Source organism: Marmota marmota, unplaced genomic scaffold, assembly GCF_001458135.2.
Source record: "Marmota marmota marmota unplaced genomic scaffold, marMar, whole genome shotgun sequence".
Taxonomy (NCBI): Eukaryota; Metazoa; Chordata; class Mammalia; order Rodentia; family Sciuridae; genus Marmota; species Marmota marmota.
Genome location: NW_025999842.1, coordinates 50,652,210 through 50,672,275, shown reverse-complemented (window position 1 = coordinate 50,672,275; position 20,066 = coordinate 50,652,210). Strand labels below are relative to the sequence as shown.

At 37.7% G+C, this 20,066-nt stretch overlaps 1 protein-coding gene across 4 annotated transcripts in view; it reads left to right on the top strand.

Annotated features, from left to right (window-relative positions):
- The window catches only part of Slc2a12 (solute carrier family 2 member 12), a 51,915-nt gene that overhangs the window by 20,290 nt on the left and 11,559 nt on the right, over positions 1-20,066 (top strand). For 3 of the 4 annotated variants that reach the window (XM_048798571.1, XM_015501443.2, XM_048798580.1), the window contains 2 exons: positions 15,289-15,411; positions 19,068-19,200. In XM_048798571.1, the coding sequence (XP_048654528.1) occupies positions 15,289-15,411; positions 19,068-19,200 (256 nt within the window). Of the gene's footprint in view, positions 1-15,288; positions 15,412-19,067; positions 19,201-19,555; positions 19,660-20,066 lie in introns of all 4 variants that reach the window. The other variant, XM_048798578.1, reaches the window with a different exon arrangement.

Sequence of the window (20,066 nt, the reverse complement as noted above, 5' to 3'; positions counted from 1 at the left end):
ATATATATATATATATATATATATATATATAATAGTAATCTTAAATTTCCAGAATCAACTTGTTCATGGTTAGAGTCCTTTCAATCTCATGCTAGTCTTCTGCCTTTGACTTCTGAAAATTTTTGAAAAATGCAGCAAATTTTGCAGTTTTTAACCCATCACTTGATACCACATTGCAATTAATCATGAATTCCCTTTTTCAGGAAACCTAGTTTGGTTTTGGAAACAATTACTAGAGACTGTTTGTTATTTACCTTCTAGGATTCCTTAAACAACATTCTACTCTAATTTTTAAAAATATGATTAAAGTTTAAAGTCAGCCAGTATGTACTGACACCTCTTATGTTACATACTGTGATAGGCAGTTTTCACATATTTTGGAGTACTTCATTTTACCTTCGTCACTACCTTGTGAAGAAATAATATTCACTGAATTTTAAAAACAAAGACACTGAACCTCAAAAAAAATTGAGCAACTTGTTGGAATAGATGAAAACATTTATTGTATTTTGAAATTTAACATTAATTCCCCAGTCCAAGACAAGAATAGACAGCAAATTTTAACGTGCTAGTCACCTTTCCATTGCTGTGTAGAGCAGAAAAACCAATATAAAAGGAGGAAAGATTTATATTGGCTCATGGTTTCTGAAGTTTTAGTCCATGGTTGCTTGGTTCTGTTGCCTTTGGACCTGTGGCAAGGAAGTACCTCATGGCAGAAATGTGTGGTAGAGGAAACACCCACATAGTGGTGGCCAGAAAGCAAAGAGAAAGACAGGAAAGGACCTGGATCTCAATATTGCCTTCAAAGACATACCCCGAATGACTTCATTCCCTTCCACTAGGCTCCACCTCCTAAAGGTTCACACCTCCCATAGCACCCAGGCTGTTGTCTAAGCCTCTAACCCAGGGGCCTAGACATTCCGGATCCAAACATTATCTGTTAATTATTTTTAGTTCAGCCCTCTCCTGGAAGAGACATTGAAAGTAGGAATGAATAAAAGTAGTTTGTCACTGTATACTCACCAGGCTATCACATGGGCCGCTCTGTACTTTTTGCAAGGTAGAGACACAACTGCTCTTTTTTTGCAGCTTTGATAGCTTGAGTATGCATTTTTTTTTAAAGGCCGAACTATAGGAAAAAAGAGAAGCATAATAATAAGAAGAGAATTTTTGATGTGCATTTATTTGGATAACTAAACCTGATTTCAAATATGTTGAATGTAAGTATTGTTAAAAATTAGACTCAGCTGATATAAATTAAAAACCAAAATAACAATGGCTTAAGCAAGTTAGAAGTTTCTTTCTCTATCACTTACCAGCTGGAGCTTGGGTAGTTCTGGGTGCTGGTAAATGCCTAGCGTCAAGCACCCGAAGTCCTAGTTGTCCCACACCCTTATGTTAATATGTTCCTAGTCTATCTTTTATCTTAAGTCTATGTTTATCTTAAATTGTTAAGATGCATTTTAAAATGTTATTATCCTTTAGTTATAGCTAATGTTCCCTTTAGAATAAGTACAATATGCTAGGTGAAATCAATTCAAGGGAGGTTGGGTAGGGAAATGCCTGGGTAAATGTAACCACGTGAACAACTGCACCAGAAGAACTACTGTGTGTAATATGGTAAGGGATTTCTCATAGGGAATAGACATCACATAATTGTGGAAGAAATCAAGGAAGCAAGGTCTAGAACAGGACAGCTAGAGGAAAGGCAAAAACTTACTGATCAGGGCCACAAAGGCTAGTGAAGATGTCCTTGGAAGACTGTTGCCTATGCATCTGATTGCAGCCTAGCGTCTCTGCAGACAGAGGGAAAACAGGATTCAAAGCAGAAGGAAGAAAAAGCATTGAACCTGCTACAACAAACTAGAGTCCATGAGAAGAGACTGCAGTCTGCATCTGTCGTTCCCCACATCAGGTCCCGGGTTTCAGGCCAGCTGCAGAAAAATGGCCACCTTTCTCCAAGAAATCCAACAATGTACCTCCCTGGCCTGGGACTTAGAGAAGATGTAGGAAGAGATCTAGCCACAATCCCTGCTCCCCAACATTGATAAGAGAGCCAGTGATGAGCAACATGGTATGCAGACCGTAATCATGGCTAGAGGCAACCAAAGCAAGTCCAGGGCTGATGTGTCACTTTGGTCCTAAATTGATACAGGATTCTCATCTCAACTCTCATCCAGAACTGCACAGGAAGGGAATTCTGGGAAATGTAGGTCCACCTTAATTGAGGTAACACAGTATAAAACCACCACAATGATAAACTAGGAACTCAAATAGGATAGATATGAATACGGAAAAATACATTTCAAAAGGCCAAGGGACCTGAATTCGGTCTTCAGTTTCTGTAGTAAACATTTCTAAAAAATTAAAATGTTAATTATTAAAGTGTATAATTAGCTTCCATTCAAAACACTTCTAAAAAAAAAAGTGAGGTCATTTTATTAATCTCTTGGCTGCTGTTTGTTTAACTATAAAACTGAAAAACACTTTTTGGCTAATGCATCATAAAGGTTTTCATGTTTGTTTTCTCAGGAACATTAATCATCTCCCTTGAGCAGATGGTTCTCACTTATCTCCAGTTCTGTCATCTCACATGACTTCCTGTTCCTTTTTTCCCCAATGGGTATGAGTCTTTTCCACTTTGATGCTTCACTGTCAGCCGAACACAACAAGCCTGAAGTGGAATTTTTTTCTTCTTATACCAAGTCTCTTACCATTTCCCTTCCTTTTACATGGGGTAACCACTCCTCCAGCTACTTGGAAATGATGCTTTGGGGCCTTTACTCAATTTAGTCAGTAGCCAAATGTTCTTGGATTTTTCTTCACAAATAGCTCTCCCTGTTTATTGTTTCCTTTCTATTTCTAACATTCTTTTCTTATTCCTAGATTACTGGGAGGTCCTTCCAGTAGTCCTCTTCCATTCCAGAACCTTCCAATGCCTACCCATCCTCTATTTCTGTATTACTTATATACATTTTCCTTATGTCGCCCGTGTTCCCGAATTTTCTGTTCTTTCCTACTTTTTTTTTCTTTTTTTCACCATAAGTCAGGTGCCTTTCAAGGTAAAAAGATTAGAAATTATTTAGTCTGACATTTTCCTTTTATAGAAAAGAAATAAGATGGTACAGGAGATTAAGGTCACACAGATGTAGGACTAGAACTTTAGGCCCTGTGGGCTAATTCCATACTCTCTATGACTCTATCAACCATCTTTGAGAGAAGATATTTTTCAAGGTCCTTCATTATCTCACCCTATCTTTCAAGGCATCTGAGCACCATTTACTTGGCAGTGTATGGAACTGTGCTCCAGGTCCACCATTCTCAGAGAATTACCTCCGGAAGTAGCGAATGATGCCCCAGGCACTGTGCAACCAGGCAATTCTTGGCCCACCTGGGCTTCTTCATTTCCCTCTGCTCCACCCCCCAAGCCAATAAACACACAGCACTTGTAGTGGCCTCTTCCTTCCCTCTCTACTCTATCCATATCTTTCCTCTCTTTGGATCTTAATGGAAAATCTTACCTCCTCTATGAATCTACACTTTTTCTCACAGATCTCCATTCATATGAGCTAGTGAATTTCTAGCACAGAGTCATTTGACTCTAGGTTATGAACAGACCAAGTGAAAATTAAAAAAAAAAAAAAAAAACCAAAACCTGGATTCTAGTCTCAGCTCTTAGTGAAGTCATTCCTCTTCTCTAAGCTGTTTCCAATCCATGAAATGGGTCTAATAATGCCTGACCTATCTGCCAGAGCCTAGGTGAGTCAAATGAGCTAATAATGTGTATGGGAGCACTTTGATGCCATAGAGTAGAATACCAGTGTTGTAATAGAATAACTCAGCTTCGTCCTTAAGGACATTATGAATTGCTTCTGTGTGTGTGTGTGTGTGTTGTTGTTGTTGTTTTGGAGGGTGTATTAATTAGAATAGAGTTACTGGATTGTTTTTTGAAGGGAGGAACCACATCTTGTGTTTTTCTTTCTGTCCTTTTAAATAACCATTATATAAGTCTGTTTAAAAATGATGCTGGGTTACATTTAGGCTGCTGAGGGAAAGTGGAGAAAGACTTTGAAAATAACCATGCAGATGCAGAAAAGATCTCAGTGTGCTCCTTTACTTGTGTCAAGTTCTCAAGTGGGCGGATGAAGGCCCCAGTGAGCTAGAAACGCTAGACTGCCAAGAATGTCCTGTAGCTGCCAGAGACCATCACAAGGATTTTGCAGAACAATCTATCACTTGGACATGATTTTAAAAAATCTCCTTCTACTTTTGTCTGTAAGAAAAGGTACAGAGGAGATAGTAGTGCTCAGAACCAATCGATGGGAGGCAGTCGGGCATTTCTTTAATTAAGTTATAGATAGCTATTTGGACACAGAGTATCTGAGAGTCATCCTAGAATTTATGTGTGTGTGTCTGTGTGTGTGCACATGCACATCTGTTTTTTTTTTTTGCCAAAAAAACGGAGAGAGGCTTTTGGTCGAACATGTTGAGAATGTTATAGACCAAAAGTAATAGTAGCAAGATGGAGACTATTGGAATCATAGGGAATCTGGATGTGAGAAAGGGAGTAAGTCTCCCATCTCCTGGTTTGTCTAACTTATAACTGTAGTACCAAGGGCTGACCTGGGTGTTCACATGTCCCGCTGCATCATGCCATTAGAGATAGACATCTGAATCACCCTCTCTAAAGGAACAATCATTTCTCACCATGACTTGTACTACAGATTTTCCTAGTGGTTTTAGGAGAGTCTGAATAATTGTTCTTCACCCCCACCCTTTGCTAAGAGTTAGTCATTTATATCTACATTCATGTTGTGATTTTTCTTTTCTAAAGAAAATGTGCCATAGGAATTTCATTTCAATCCTTAGAATTGTATTTTAGGTTATTGGTTTAAACTAGTTGGAATTTAAACAAGGTCTTTATTAGGAGCAGGATTTTTATACCAGGTTTTGAATGCATTTTAAAGCTCATTAACCTGATGTGATTATTGCTCAGGTATTTCATTTAGAGAGTTTATTGCTTGTAATCCAAACAAATCTCTTGTATAAACAGAGGTTTAAAGGGTAAAGTATGTGCTGTTCTCACATAACAGCAAAAGGAAGATTAAACCATCCTTATTAAATCTTCTTAAATATGGGTTGGCTTAGAACAACATTCCTTCATTGTATTAGATCACAGCATGGTTTTCTTCTGCCAGGAAAGTGTTTCTATTTTGAGGCTGAAGTATATGCACTACAACATTTCACTTTCTGGTCCTTTGTTTCTCTAACTGTAAAACAACAAGATTGTCCTGGAATCTAGAATTCGGGAGGGAAGCATAAATGGAGTAACAAGTAATTTTATTTATTTATTTTATGCATGTAAAATATTTTAAGAAGGAGTTCATTAGCATCAGTAGTCTGCTGAAGGGGTTTATGGCCCATAAGAGGTAACAGCCCCTATCTTCCATTTCTCTGTAATTAATATTAAAAATTTTCCATCACGTAAAATCAGTATATGTAATCCACTGCCATTATTAGAGGCTTTTATTAAATATTCTGTGTCCATACTTCATCGTTCATTTCAATATACATTCAATATCTTAACCTCACTTTCTACTGTGTTTCTGGATGGTCCTAAAGGTCATTTTAGCTCTTTTTAACAACTGGAAATTTTTTAGCATTAAATCAGTGGTTCTTGACATTGTGAAGAAATGGAGCATGTGAGGATTTCTCTTCTCCTCACACTTCAGAAGTAAGAGAAGATGAGCCAAGATTCAAGGCCTGATGAGTTCATTTAAGGTTATACTTGTGTAGAGACCCAGACTTCCTTAAAATAGCCACTGTAACTCAGAAAAATGTGTGTGACTGTTTTTTCCCCCACAATGATTATTAGGACTTTTTCAATCCAACAATTCATGTGTTTATAAGTTGGTTAATGAACCTCTTCTTACATGTCATTATTGGCATCTTTTCATTATGAGCAGATAGAAAAAAAAATTGCCCAAGATCTCAAATTAAGTTAGAAAATGAGATTATAGCCATCATCTGTCAACTACCTTTGAATCACATAATCAAGTGGAACCTCACACTGAAGGCTGAATGTCAGTGACACCAAATAATCCCTCCCAATCTCTTACCAACTCTGAGGACTGAAATAGGCAGCAGTAAGTATATTGGAGTGACTAGGAAAAGAGGGAGAAAGCGTGGGGATTCATTGATTCACTCTCTCATCTGGCAGGTGTGTATCACTCAATGACATATATTGACATATATGGTGCCAGGGGCTGGGGATTCATAAATGGATGGGAGAGATCTACATCTTGTCCTCATGGAGTTAGTGGTGGGGACAGGTGATAAGCAAAGAATGAATACATGTAGAATACTACTTCAGGAAATAGGGGTATTGAAATTTTGGTGGAAACAAGTGATAAAGAAAATTAAAGAGAAGAATACGCTTGGAGGAGGGTTAGTTCAGATATAATGGACACAGAAGACATTTCTGAGGTGCTGACATTTGGGCCACAGCAAAACAAAACAAAACAAAACATGACAATCTAGGAAGATGGAGATGTAAGCAGAGATCACAGTAGATCACAAATGATCTTGAGTAGGATCCAAATAAGACTCTTGCTTCTCAGATTCTCTCTCAGAGCTTCAATTTCCTTTCTGAGAAGATGGGGCAATAATCCCGACCTCACCACAAAATCGTGGAATTAAATGAAGCGATCTGTATACGGTACCTTGAGCTTAGTGCCTCATGTACACTCCATGACTGGTGGTATTAAACATCTGGTCATGGTCTAGACATGAGGAGAATGGTTCTGATGATGTCAGCACTGACCTCAGCAGGTATTTCGCTACTTGTGTGTCCACTCCACACCTAATATCTTCACCTTCCTCTATAAACTATTCCAGTTGGGTTAAGACTACAGAAATGGATTTGTGGCTTTGAGAAGCCTGTTTTAATCCTGGATCACCTACAGTCAAGAGAACTTCCTAAGAAACCAGACAGATTTTACAGGAAATCATGAAGCTTTGGTGAAAGGCAAAAGGTGTGATTTCAACAAACACTCAAATGCTCACTCTTCTAAATTGGTGTGACTAATTTAGACTGTATGACCTGTGCTCATGTAAACTCTGCCCTGTTCACTGTGGCTTTTCGAAGCCTAACATAGAACCTGGCTCAGGATAAATACTTGTTGGATAAATTAAAAAAAAATTTTTTTAGAACTTTTTCAATTTCTGTGAGTAAAGGAAAGCTCTCCAGTCTGGGGTTAATATATCCAGATCTCCCTTGATATGAATCAGATCCCGTATCTAGAGAATGAGATAATTGTGAATCCCAGGCACATTTGGCCAAAAATTATATCCAAATAAAGCTATTTAATTACAGATGCAGGGCCATCTCTAATATTTGATGACTAAAGAAGTTTCTTGTTTTAAATTTACTGAAATTAAAGCCATTTAAAATTTTTATGGTGTTAGACAAAATATTCATTTCCAAGTTTTTCCATTTTGTTATCCAAGTATGAAACAGACTTCCCTGAAAAAATAAAAAATTAAAAGATTGAGGTTTTCCATAATAAGGTATCCATAAGGTAGGGATAATTATTCCTACTTTGATTTAGCAATTGAATGCATTTAAATATGACTCTTTAGAAAAAAAGATTTGAGGTAATTCCTTTATGGTTTTCCTAAGAGAAATATGTAAAAATCTAAATCTGGAATTTGAAAGGGAGATGTTTTTGCTTACCTAATTAGTAGTAGATTTTATACAAATATTTCATTGGATTAGCATGGGTTTAAAAATCAGATTCAATTCCTCAGATATGAATGAGCAATCTGAAGTTAATAATAGTAATAAAACACCTTTGAAGAAAAATCATACCATAGCTGCAAAATAATCAAACTGTCAATAACTATAAAGGGCCTGAGATTTTGCCCCACTCGCAAGCTAGGAAGTTAGCCTGTTGTGCTTTCACGGATGTTGATAAAAGATACAAGACTCCTGGAGCTGGGGTTGTGGCTCAGTGGTAGGGTGCTCACCAGGCACGCATGAGGCATTGGGTTTGATCCTCAGCACTACATAAAAATAAAGATATTGTGTCCACCTAAAATAAAAAAAAACAGATTTTTTTAAAAAAAGATACAAGACTCCTTAGTTAGAGTCAAAGGGCAGCTTATTATTTATAGCAATAGCAATTTTAAAAATATCAGTATTTGTGCTAGACCCCCATCCCCACAGGTCACCGTGAAGAGGGCTCGATGATGCTTGCACATATAACGGGTTGTGTAAGAGAGGAACCCCACCCTTAGAGAACACAAATCCTTTATAAGACAGTAAGCCTGCTGACTTCTTGGAGGCAGATGTTATCTTTACTTTTCTGGACAGAAAACAAAGCTGTCCTTTCCTCCAGAGTGAGACACTATCAAGTAGTCTTAGAAAGAGAGTCTGGAACAAAAGTGGTCAGTGCCTTTGCTCCCAAGTCATGTGGAAATAGCAGAGACCCATTCAGCATTGTCTCCTGACGCAAATATCCGAAAACCCAGACGTCCTCTTTTCTGTTTTCAACAAGAGACTAGAATTTTTAGATTCAGAGATTGCGGAGTTTAGCTTCTTGTTTGTTTTATCTTATGGAGTACAACTAGTCTTTCGGAGATTGGGTATCAGTAGGAAGTATAAGAGGAGTCATCTGCCATAACATTTAAATTTAGATTTTATATTTAAATAAACTCTGGCTCTTCAAAAAATTGTTCATGTGATGTTTGCACAGTTCAAAATTATGACAATTACAGGGAGGTGGAACGGTTCTAATTTGGAAGTTTACTTAACTGCTTCACTCCAAGGCAGACTGAGTTTGAGACAAAGAGGCTTACATTCCAGAAGCACATCAAGTGTTTCAAAAGAGATTTTGATATTTTCATATTTCCTCCTAGGCTGCAGGCCTCTAACACTCAGAATCATCACAGTCAAAGGCTTTTAATGTGTTTTATCTTTCTTTTCTATCATTCTTATGGGATAATTATCTATATAACTTTAGAGAAAAAAGGTATTTTGCATAAATTGTTATTTTATTACCAAATATAGCCATTGCACAGTAGTATTCAGATATTAGATTTGGGTTCAGTGTTCTGACCTTTAAAATCTTTAAAATGCTTTTTTTTTCCTTTGAGATCTTAAGTTTCAGTTATTACCAATATTCACATAATCTCTGTCCTTTTTTTCCCAACTACCTAGGTTAAAGGTCACTTTAATTGCAGTGGGGATTGTTTGGTTCTCTGGCATTTGTCATTAAAATAATGCAAAGTATGTTTAAGAAGCATCCATATAGTTCTTACACTAACTTTATATCCAAACCACAGAGGAAAAACTTAAAGAAATATATACATTTAACTAATAAAATCCTTTTTCCTGTTTAGAATTAGAGGATGCAATAGTAGTACCTCACAGAACCAAAGATTTTAACACTGCAAAATTTTGCACCATGCACAGGGCTAAGCACAGAGAAATGGCACCATTGATTCTATCACCATGAGCAACAGCTCACATAAGACTTCAGTGCTTAACTTTCCTCTCTGACTTACTTCTATTATAGTCTTATGTCCTTAAAAATTATAAATATTGGACAGTACAGATGCTGAAGACATAGACTAAGGTTTTAACAGTAACAATAAACACAAGCATTCATTTGTTACTAGTTTCATCACTTCAGTAACTCAAAGGAAGTCAATTTCCAGAGCTTCAAGTTCAAACAAACATGTTTCTTAAAAGTTCTTCATCCCCATCACCCAAGTTGTAATAATTCTTCCATTTAAAAGAAGGCTCATTTATTACCCATCAGAAATCTTATTATGACACATATCACAAGTTATAAAAACCCAAGAATACTAATCAAAGTGACATCTGGAAATATTGGTGTAGGTGTTAAGAAATGACTCAAATGACTAGATAATGGTTCTTTCATAAGCCAAGATATTTCCAATTATTTGCTTTCAACAAAACAATAAAGGATGACCTAATCAAGTTACCAGCTATTATATCATCACGAATAACTTTTGTTGTTAATTCAAAGAACTGAGTGGCATTGTTATTATAAGATCCCTTCAACTCTTCATCTACTTTATTTATTCTTGAGAATAATAAATTTCATCTGTTTAAAAAGTAGAACCGAATCATCTTACTCTAGAAATAGATGACTTTCACCCCCCACCATACATAATAAAAAAAGTCCCATTCATTTCATTGAGGTATTTGCAATAAATTTTCATTTTCATATTTAATAATCATTGCTAAAATTTGTAAGATATTTCTATGATTTTGATTTGTTTTGTATTAAGTATTGTTTTGATAACTCAATTCAGAAAAAAATACTTATACTCTTTTAGAATAAATAAAACTAAACCTAAAATTTTAATTTAAGGTCTTTTTTATTTTTTTGAGGAGAAGCATGGTAGGGTGTTAAGTGAAAGATTTTGAGGCTTAAAAATTCATTAGTAGGATAAAATATTAAGTCAAGTGAAAAAGAAACTCTGTAAAATTTATGCTAATTCTTTGTTCCCATATTTTTTGGATGGATGATTGTAATAGGTATCAAACACTTATCATATTTAAATTCTGCCAGAAGCATTTAAAAAAGTGACATAACTATTTTTCTTTAAATGCTAGAATGTAAATACACAAGAATTTGCATCCTTTGTCACTATTTAAATTCATGGTAAAAAAATGTTAGATATTAGCTTATATGTGGAAAAAAAAAAACTTAGCTTCCAAATTGCTTTAAAGGCAACACAAGCAAGAAAATTGAAAGCCCACTGACAAAGTTCTTTCCTATTCTCATCTGATACCTGATCACAAATTTTAACATTGGCATTTTTTTTATAAATTGAGGGTTACTTCACTTAGTCCAATTTTCCCTAAAATACTATTTGAAAATCTTTTCAGTTATTTTGATTTGAAATCATTAGGGCAAAATAAGATTGAGGAATACTTTATCAATTTTCTTAGCTTGTGACTTAAATAATCCCAGATAATATTTTTGAATAAAGTATTTCTTTTACTAAAGTCCACAAGTGGCACAACTCAGGGAGCACAAGAATACTGAGACTAGTTGGGCATGGTGGCACATGCCTGTAATTCCAGAGACTCAGGAGGCTGAGGCAGGAGAATGACGAGTTTAAAGCCAGCCTCAGCAAAAGCAAGGCACTAAGCAACTCGGTGAGACCCTTTCTCTAAATAAAATACAAAATAGGGCTGGGAATGTGGCTCAGTGAACTAGTGTCCCTGAGTTCAATCCCTGGAACGCCCCCCTCCACACAGACACACACACAAAAAAAAAAAAAAAAAGAAAGAAAGAAAGAAAAAAAAAGAAAAAAGAATAGTGAGACTATAAAAAAGAAAAGAGAAAAAAGGAATTTGATACATGATTGCTGATGTTGGAGTTGGTGGCCTATCATGGAGTCTATTTTTAAAGACCATTTTTTTCCACTTAGGAAACTTATGAGGCCAGAATTTAAACATCTGGTTGGAAGGGATGGCATGCTCCTACTCAAAATCACATTTTAAGTACCCCCTTTCAGAGAGAGAGCTGGGTGTGCTGCATCCTACTTGCAAATACAATAAAAACCATAGGATTTGGCTTCATTTCTACAAAGCACAGGACATAGCTTTCCTAGCAAATCAAATTGCTAAACACTCTGTAGCTTGAGTGTAGAACTGACTCCAAAGTTGCTAGGAGTTCTCTGGCAAGAGTTTCAAGACCTCGACGAGTCTTTCACACTCTGGGTGAGCATGCCAGGTGGTTCAGGAAGAACCCCAGCCAAGTGGAAATGTGCCTAGAGAACTGCAGGGTTTAAATCTGAAAGTGCAGGGGGTTAAATGACAATGGTTTATAGGAAAACTTAGGGCAGTGACCAGAAATAAGGAGATGTATGAAAATACACAGGGTAACTTACATATGGTAGGGCTGTTATCTCTATGGAGTGCCCCTGTTAACCCAAGTCTGTGTCCCCAACTGAAAACAGAGGGACTTCAACATATTGTTTCTTTTGTGATCTTTTTATGACACTCTGTGTAGCCATAAATGTTCTGTCTGTTTATTTCATCTAGACCGGGCAAGTTCTTATGGGCGGTCCTCATGACTTAATATCATGTGAAATATGAGTTCCATATCTGTGAACAATTACCCCTCCCCAGTGGCCCATGCTAGTCCAAATTTTCCTCAATCACTGTAGCATACAGCAGACCTTAAGGACATGCAGACTCCGACATTTATGGGGAGTGCAAATTGCTGAGGTGGCCCTAGAATGATGAGGTTGAAGGAGAAATAACAGGGGTCCAGGAGAACTGTTTATGAACTGCAGCTGCTGGGCTCACTGCGTAGGAGTTCACTAAATCTCTGTCACTGTCATGAGTACTCTGCAGATCCCCCTCCGAGCCAATAGGACAATGCATCCTCTGTTGGTTTATCATCGGCGTAGGGAATAAAGAGGATGCTCAGGGGGGCCACATCTCCTCCCTGTGGCAATGAAAAGGAGCCCTCCCTTTTAGTAATAATTGGATTTTACTTGGGGAGAAACTGGGTCACCTTCTTGGGAAAAGAAAACATAGTGACTTTAAAAAAGCTTCCACCCATTATTATAAAAATTGCCATATTACATCCCAATGTGGTGGTTTATACCTCTATGTTCTTTACTTATGAAAAGAAGCAGAGTTTCTTCATTTCTTCAGTTTGGCCATTCACAACATCTTTTTGGAGAACCATGAAGACTATAATATTCTCACACTGTCTTGCTCCCAAGACTGCCATGGAAAGACTTTCTTATCACAAATGCCACTTTCAGGTTTTTATTTCAGTCTTCCATATCTGAAAACTTGGAATTTTATAGCTCTGAAATCATTATTAAAACAATATTCTCCATCTTGGGATGGCTGAAGCATTCCCTTGTCAATTGTTGCAACATCCAGTTTATTGATCGTAATCAACCAAGGCATTCATTGTTGAATTCTTCCCATTCCATGGAAAAAAGGAAGCAGAAGATTTTAGCAATGATACATTTATTTTGGGAAATGTCAGGTGCAGGGTTTGTCTGACAAGTTCCCACTAGAGCATAGACTGAAGGAAGTCTATTTTTCGACCTTTGATTCATTATTCAGAATTTTATATTGCCCAAGGACTTGGCTTAGCTGCTGAATTGAAGGTATGCCTAGGATAGACTTTCAGTAGGATCTCAAGTTTTTCAAGACACGGAGACCCTGGCAATTCAGACAGAGAACATACAAATTGTGCTCTGCACAAGCACCTGTCTTCATGTTGGTGGAATCCATCACTTTCTGTAACAGCAGGATCAGTTCATTTTCATCTGAGGCCAATGTGGTTTTGATGAGCTCAGCAATGTATCTACTGAATGCCACCAGATAATTCAAAAGTCCATAGGGATGAAAGGTGAAGTCAGAAACAAGAAGGTTAGACAGGTGTTCAGGGAGGGCTAGAATTTGGATCAAGAAAATCTGAGCTAACTCCTCTACTAGAAGAAAATGAAGGATTTCTCCCCTCTTTTCCCTCCTGTTACAGCATAAGGTCTTAAGGGACCCTTAGCTCCAACTAATCTGTGTCAAATGCCCATGTCAGAAAGGGACATGGGTAGGGTATATGTCTGTGGCATAGATTATTTACTTTATTTGACACAAGGCTGGGTCCCCTTTGGAAAACTTGCTTTGAATTATTCAATCTACCCAGAGTTAGAGCCTCAATTTTGCAAAGCTCCAGATAGGATTACCTAGGCACTAAGCTCACTAAGAGAAAAGAGATTCCACCAAGGATACAAATTAGTAAAGGTCTTTGGGGGTGAAAAGGAGTGGGGGGAAAAGGTGAGGTGAAAGGGTGGGAGATAAGGATTTTTTTAAAAACTTCCCATCAATGAAAACAATAACTATGTTGTTTTTGTTATAGTCACCTTCCGTGTCTTCAAGGTGACCCTATATAGACTCACTTGGAGAATATAATCAAGAAAAAAGAAATTTTTGATTCAGTTTATTTATTTATTTATTTTACTGTAAAACAGCACATTTACGACGAGGAGAACGTGATCTTGATGTGAGCGGCTAATTGTTCAGTGAGACGCACAGCTGACTGCTCGGTTCTGGTGCTGGAAGTGCTAGAGGTGCTGGCCAATGGGACCCCTCCCTGGCTTATAGCTTCTTCTTCTGGGCTGGCATTATGCAGCTGGTCCTTTTACAAACACTGGCTTTCTGACACATGGCGCCTTAGCCAGCAGGGGGCCAAGGCTGGGCAGCTCCAAAGTCCTTCTTCCACAGAATCAAATGTGCTTGCATTCACAGTTATTTATTAATAAACAAATATTTACTGTGCCACTATGAAGACAGCACAGTGATTAAAACACGAGTTCCAGAGACTGACTGTCAGGGTTCAATGCTACCTCTGTCACGTAGGAGCTCCGTGATCTTGGCAAGTCATTAACCCCTCAAAGCTTCAGTTTCTTCTTCTATGAAAGAGGAATAATAAATACTTACTAATTATTCAGGGTTAGTGAGGATCAAATGACAATGTTATTGGATGTTTGTAAAGTCAGCTCCCTGTAAGAACTTGCTCAGACTTTACTAGGCACACTCGGTGGCTGGGATATGAGAGGAAGATGAGTTAATTTTCTCGATTCTGTTCTTTCTAATCCTATTAAGCGGATCCCTAATGCTCTTTGTCACTCACAGAAAATTTAAAAAAAAAAAGTGCTCTGATCATTTTGGTGCCAAGAAGAGTCTTTCTTCCAGAAATTCAAATGTCTAGTCTGGTATAATAAACACATTTGGAAGTTCTATTGAATTTAGGGCTTCCCTCCACCCAGCTCACCCAGGGCCAGGAGGTTCAAGTGGAAGAAGGGAGAGTGGCAGGTATCCCTTGTCCTTTTAGCTCCATTTCCTACCCACTCCTTAGCTATGACTCTAGACTTCTCCCAGGTCCAGGGGAAAGGAGGGCATAGGAAAGGACACCATATGGTAGCAACTGCAGCTGGTATCTAGCCTTGAGGCTCCTGAGCTGGGTGGCTGTTCAGAGTCAGCCCTTGGTTGCCCCAAAAAATAAGCCTGTGTCCTAGACCAGTATTCCATGTTCCGGAGGCCCATTGTCTGCTGTCTCCCTTGGCTGAAGGTGAAGAGAAGGCATGTTCCTTTTCTGGGCTGTCCTGTCCTGCTGTCACAGGTATTGGCCCTGGCACAGAGAGATCAATGAGCCAGCCCTCCATCACAATGGGTTTTCCCTAATTTTGCTGTCTCGTCACTTTTTCTTTCTCCAGTGCCCTGGCTGGTGCTCAGCGAGATCTTCCCTGGTGGGATCAGAGGACGAGCCATGGCTTTAACCTCTAGCATGAACTGGGGCATCAATCTCCTCATCTCTCTGACGTTTTTGACTGTAACTGGTAAGAACTCTTTGTTTTCCTCTGATGATTTGTATCCTCTTAAGACAAACATTAGGGATGGACATCCTTGTAAAAAAATTATTGTGGAAAATTTCAAACACACTCAGAGGTAAAGAATGACAATGAACCTTCTGTACCTATTACCTATCTTAAAGCTGTTCTCAGTCTTAATTCATTTATGACCCCGCCTGATCTTCCTCCTACCAAATTTAGTTGTATCTCACACATAATGTCATTTTTTGCCTGTAAAATTTCAGCAGGGACCTCTAAAAAAAAGATATTTAAAAAAATAGGATCACAGTATAATGGACAATTTTAATAATCATCCTTAAGTATCAAATATCCTGTGTTCACATTTTAGTAATTGTCTTATAATTACTTTTTATACTTTGGCTGAATCACATTCAAATATATAATCTACAATGAAATGTATGAAACACAACTTTGTCAGTTTCATCTCCATTCCCCTCACCTTTCACCCCACCTTATATTTTTATGAGAAATTGGATCATTTGTTTCATAGAATTTTAGAGAGTCTGGAATTTGTAGATTGTTCTTATATCACATGTCCCTCTATTCTTTGTGTTTCCTGTACATTAATATTTAGATCTAGATGGGGACTTGAGGAGGTCTAGGTATTCTGGTTTGTTTGCAAACTCCCTGGTAGGTGACAGCGTTTGTCCTACCTTCAGGAGGAATGTCAGGAATGGTCTCCTACTTTGCCATGTTAAACTGCTGTGAGCCACTATTTTCTAAACCCACTATCTTTATTCTACCATTCCTTCTATGTTTTTATATGGAATACTTCTCTAGAGAAAAATTTCTTCTTAGTGATTTAGCTAACCTGAAGTGTGGATTATAGAAGACAGGCAAGATAAGTGCTTGGAACTTTATTTTTAGTTCCCAAAATAATGAGGTGGTGCCCCAGCATCCTCTAAAATTGACCAGTGAGGCAGGTATCATCCCTGGTCTCCAACCACAAGTCCAGGCAGGACTAGGGCAGAAAGAGATCAACGGGTTTTTCTTATTTCACATATATTTAGGGGTCATTCTGGCTACAATAAATAAAAAAATCCAAATTAGAAAATTTTATTAAACAAATTACCCAGTTTCTTCAATTTGTATGTGTAGTCTGCATTCATATTTATGTGTATATTTGTATAGTTTATTTTCAAAAGTGGATATTTACTTAATGTGCACACACATGTTTATATATGAACATATGTATACATAAATACATGCATACACACATATACATATGTGTATATATTTAGTATATTACTTTTGGAATTAGCTTTTGAAATTGCTAGGTAAGCATGATTTTGGTTTTCATATAAAATTGTCAAATCCTTATGTCCTACATTTTTAGAAATAGCCCAAGATTGAAGGAAACTACACTGCTGGTTATTAGCATTGGCCATACCTCTCCTGCTCATATAACTCACATAAATATGTGCCCTTCACCTTCACTCACCCACACACATGCACACGTGCGCACACACACTTCATTCGCTGTTTGGTGTGAAGAAAGAAATATTTAAAAAAAGAGAGAGAATTGGAATGTCAAGGCATAAAAAAATGACACAAACCCTTGGGAAGGCTAGCTAATATATTGGATGAGCTAATGAAGATTTGAAGTTCTCCAAATGGGCTTTTTAGAACAAATGTTAGGAAAAATGATCCAAATTTTTAAAAGCCTGGAATGATCTAAAACTTTTAGATGATATTTAATGGGGGTACTTGAAGATTTCTACTTATTTTTGAAAGTCAATTTTCCAAGTATGGGTTAGAAAGACCTTAAAGATGTGAGGCTCTAGCTGGCAACAAGCCCTCAGATACCAACATTTTGATGAAATTTCATTTGAATCAATAAAAGCAGACTGTTCCAGATAGGAAAACATATTGTACAGTGGGCATGACCCAACTGCAGTATTGTGTTCAGCTCAAAGCATTCTGAAAAGGTTACTTAAAAATTGCAGTGTGTCCACCCAAGGAGGGCGACCTGGATAACCAAGGCAGGTCACCTATGCTCTGAGAAGAATGGAGGGGAGTTCAGGATGTTCAACTTGGACAAGAAAGTCTCAGGAAAGGGACAGAGTGCATTCAAATATTTGCATGGCTGTCATTAAAACGGGGTTGTGAACACATATTTATACATATACATATACGTATGTGCAAAGTGCACACATGTATACACATACACATATATACATAAATATATGTACACATATACGTTCATGAATATACATTTAGTATATCACCTTTGGAATTTACTTTTGAGGGTCTTACTAATTAAGCATGATTTTGGTTTTAATGTAAAATGGTCAAATCATTCTATCTTATAAAGCAGAATGACTAAAGGGTAGATTCAGGTGACAAAGAACTTTTGAGCAGAGCGAGCTGGATCACCGTGCAGGGGGAAGCTTGGGAAAAGGTGAGCTCCTTGCTACTGAAAGTGCTCTAACAGAACTGAGGTCAAATTCAATGAGACAGCCTTTTGGGGTTTTCAATTCCATATTCAAGTTTACAATTCAGAGAAAGAGAGAGGACCAATTCTATAAGCACTTTATTAAGCAATAAGTCAGGCCGAGCCCTGTACCAGCAATGGCCAAAGGGACTGCTCTTCCTGCTCATCCCACCTCAGCAAAACTCACTCACATGTGATTACTATGCTTAGATCTTTCCACACTGCACTTACCAAATCAGCCTCAGTATACAACCTCTTCATTTTCCTGCCTGACCAACTGTGATTTGTGGCTGCAGCTGTTAAGAGCTATTTGCAAATCTTATCTACAGTTGGCCTGAGCTATGTATGCGCAGAAAGAGCCAACTACTTTCTCACTACTCCTTGTGACATGGAACTTCATGCTGCTGAGCCAGGAGCCAGCACAATGCAAGTGGCTAGCACAGTGCAAATGGGGAGGGGTGGCACACCTCATCACTTAATGTTCCTTGATATTGGCCAGTGACTACAAAGGGATTGTACCACTGGCTAGAAGTGGTCAAGGGAAAAACTAGACTGGCAAAGTGAAACCCATCAAAATCTTGAGGATCTTGCTTCTTGATGCATCTTAGCTCACTGGCGTCTTTCTTGGACCCAATATCACATGTTTTTCCCTCTGGACCTAGAAAGAAGTATTACAAAGTATACAACTGACTATTAAAAAGTGATCAAATATTGCATGAAGTAAGTTACTCATATCACAGTAAAATAGAATGCACCCAATCTAAGAAAAGTCCATCTGTATAAATGTGTCACTACAAATGTCCACCAAATAAAAACCAAACTGCTACAGTGTCAATTCCCAAGAGGGAAAACTATGGAGGGTGAGAAGAGAAATTTTATCTTCTGCATTGTATTTTTCTGTATGGCTTTAGGATTTGTTTTCACTATGACCATGCCCAGCAAGAAGATGGCAATTGAATTTAAATTGGGTTAGTCACAAGATTATTATTTACCAGAGAAAGCTGACATCATTAGTAAGAACAGGTTTCCAGAGCTGACTACATTTTAAATTCATGAATCCTATTTCGCTGGATACTACTAGCATTTGTGAAAATACATATGGCTTTATATATGCTTTAAAAAGCATTTATAAAATGGGATCCAAGCAACACAAAACACATTTCTAATCAATTTCTTTTGTTCCTTATAGATCTTATTGGCCTGCCATGGGTGTGCTTTATATATACAATCATGAGTTTAGCATCTCTGGTTTTTGTTATTGTTTTTATACCTGAAACAAAGGGATGCTCTTTGGAACAAATATCAATGGAACTAGCAAAAGCGTAAGTATTTGTATGCATTGATCTTTGAACAATAAATAAATAGCCTTTAGTCAAACATGCAGCTTTTGCCAGGTATAGTGGCTCATGCCTGTATAATCCCAGCAACTTGGGATGCTGAGACAAGAGGATTGTAAGTTTGGAGCCAGCCACAATAATTTAGTGAGGCCCTAAGCAACTTAGGGAGACATTGTCTCAAAATAAAAAATAAAAAGGACTGGGGATGTGACTCAGTGGTAAAGCAACCCTGGGTTCAATCCCCAGTACCAAAACAGACAACAACAACAACAAATCCCCAAAACCCCAAATCCACAACTTTTATATACAGTTAAATAGTAATATCTGAAGTTCTTTCCAGATATTCCTTTGGTGTAAGACTGTCTCAGTGCATAATCTGGTTTCCCTGCCCTGTCATCAATGTGGGTGATTCAGTCAAGGAAGTGGAAAAAGCATTGCTTTCCAGCAAGTGAAGCTCTTTTTTGGGGGGAGGGTAACCAGGGATTGAATCCAGGGGTTCTTAACCACTGAGCCACATCCCCAGTCTTTTTTATTTTTTATTTTGAGACAGTGTGTCCTAAGTTGCTTGGGGCTTTGCTTTTAAAGCTCTGTTCAGTAAGGAGCAGAGAACCTCAACCATCTCTCTAGTTTCTGGCAAAAAAAAAAAAAAGGCATTCTTTGAGACCTGGGGTGGATGTTGGGATAACATGTCCACTCTGGGCCAGGACCATGGCTTCAGCCCTTCATCTGTTATCAGACTTAACAGATCTTTGATCCCTAAGCACTTATTAAGGCTGTCATTATCAGCCTTAATAAAACTTTTGGGCCTAAACATCCATAATTGTTCAAAATATGGCACATTCTAGGCAATT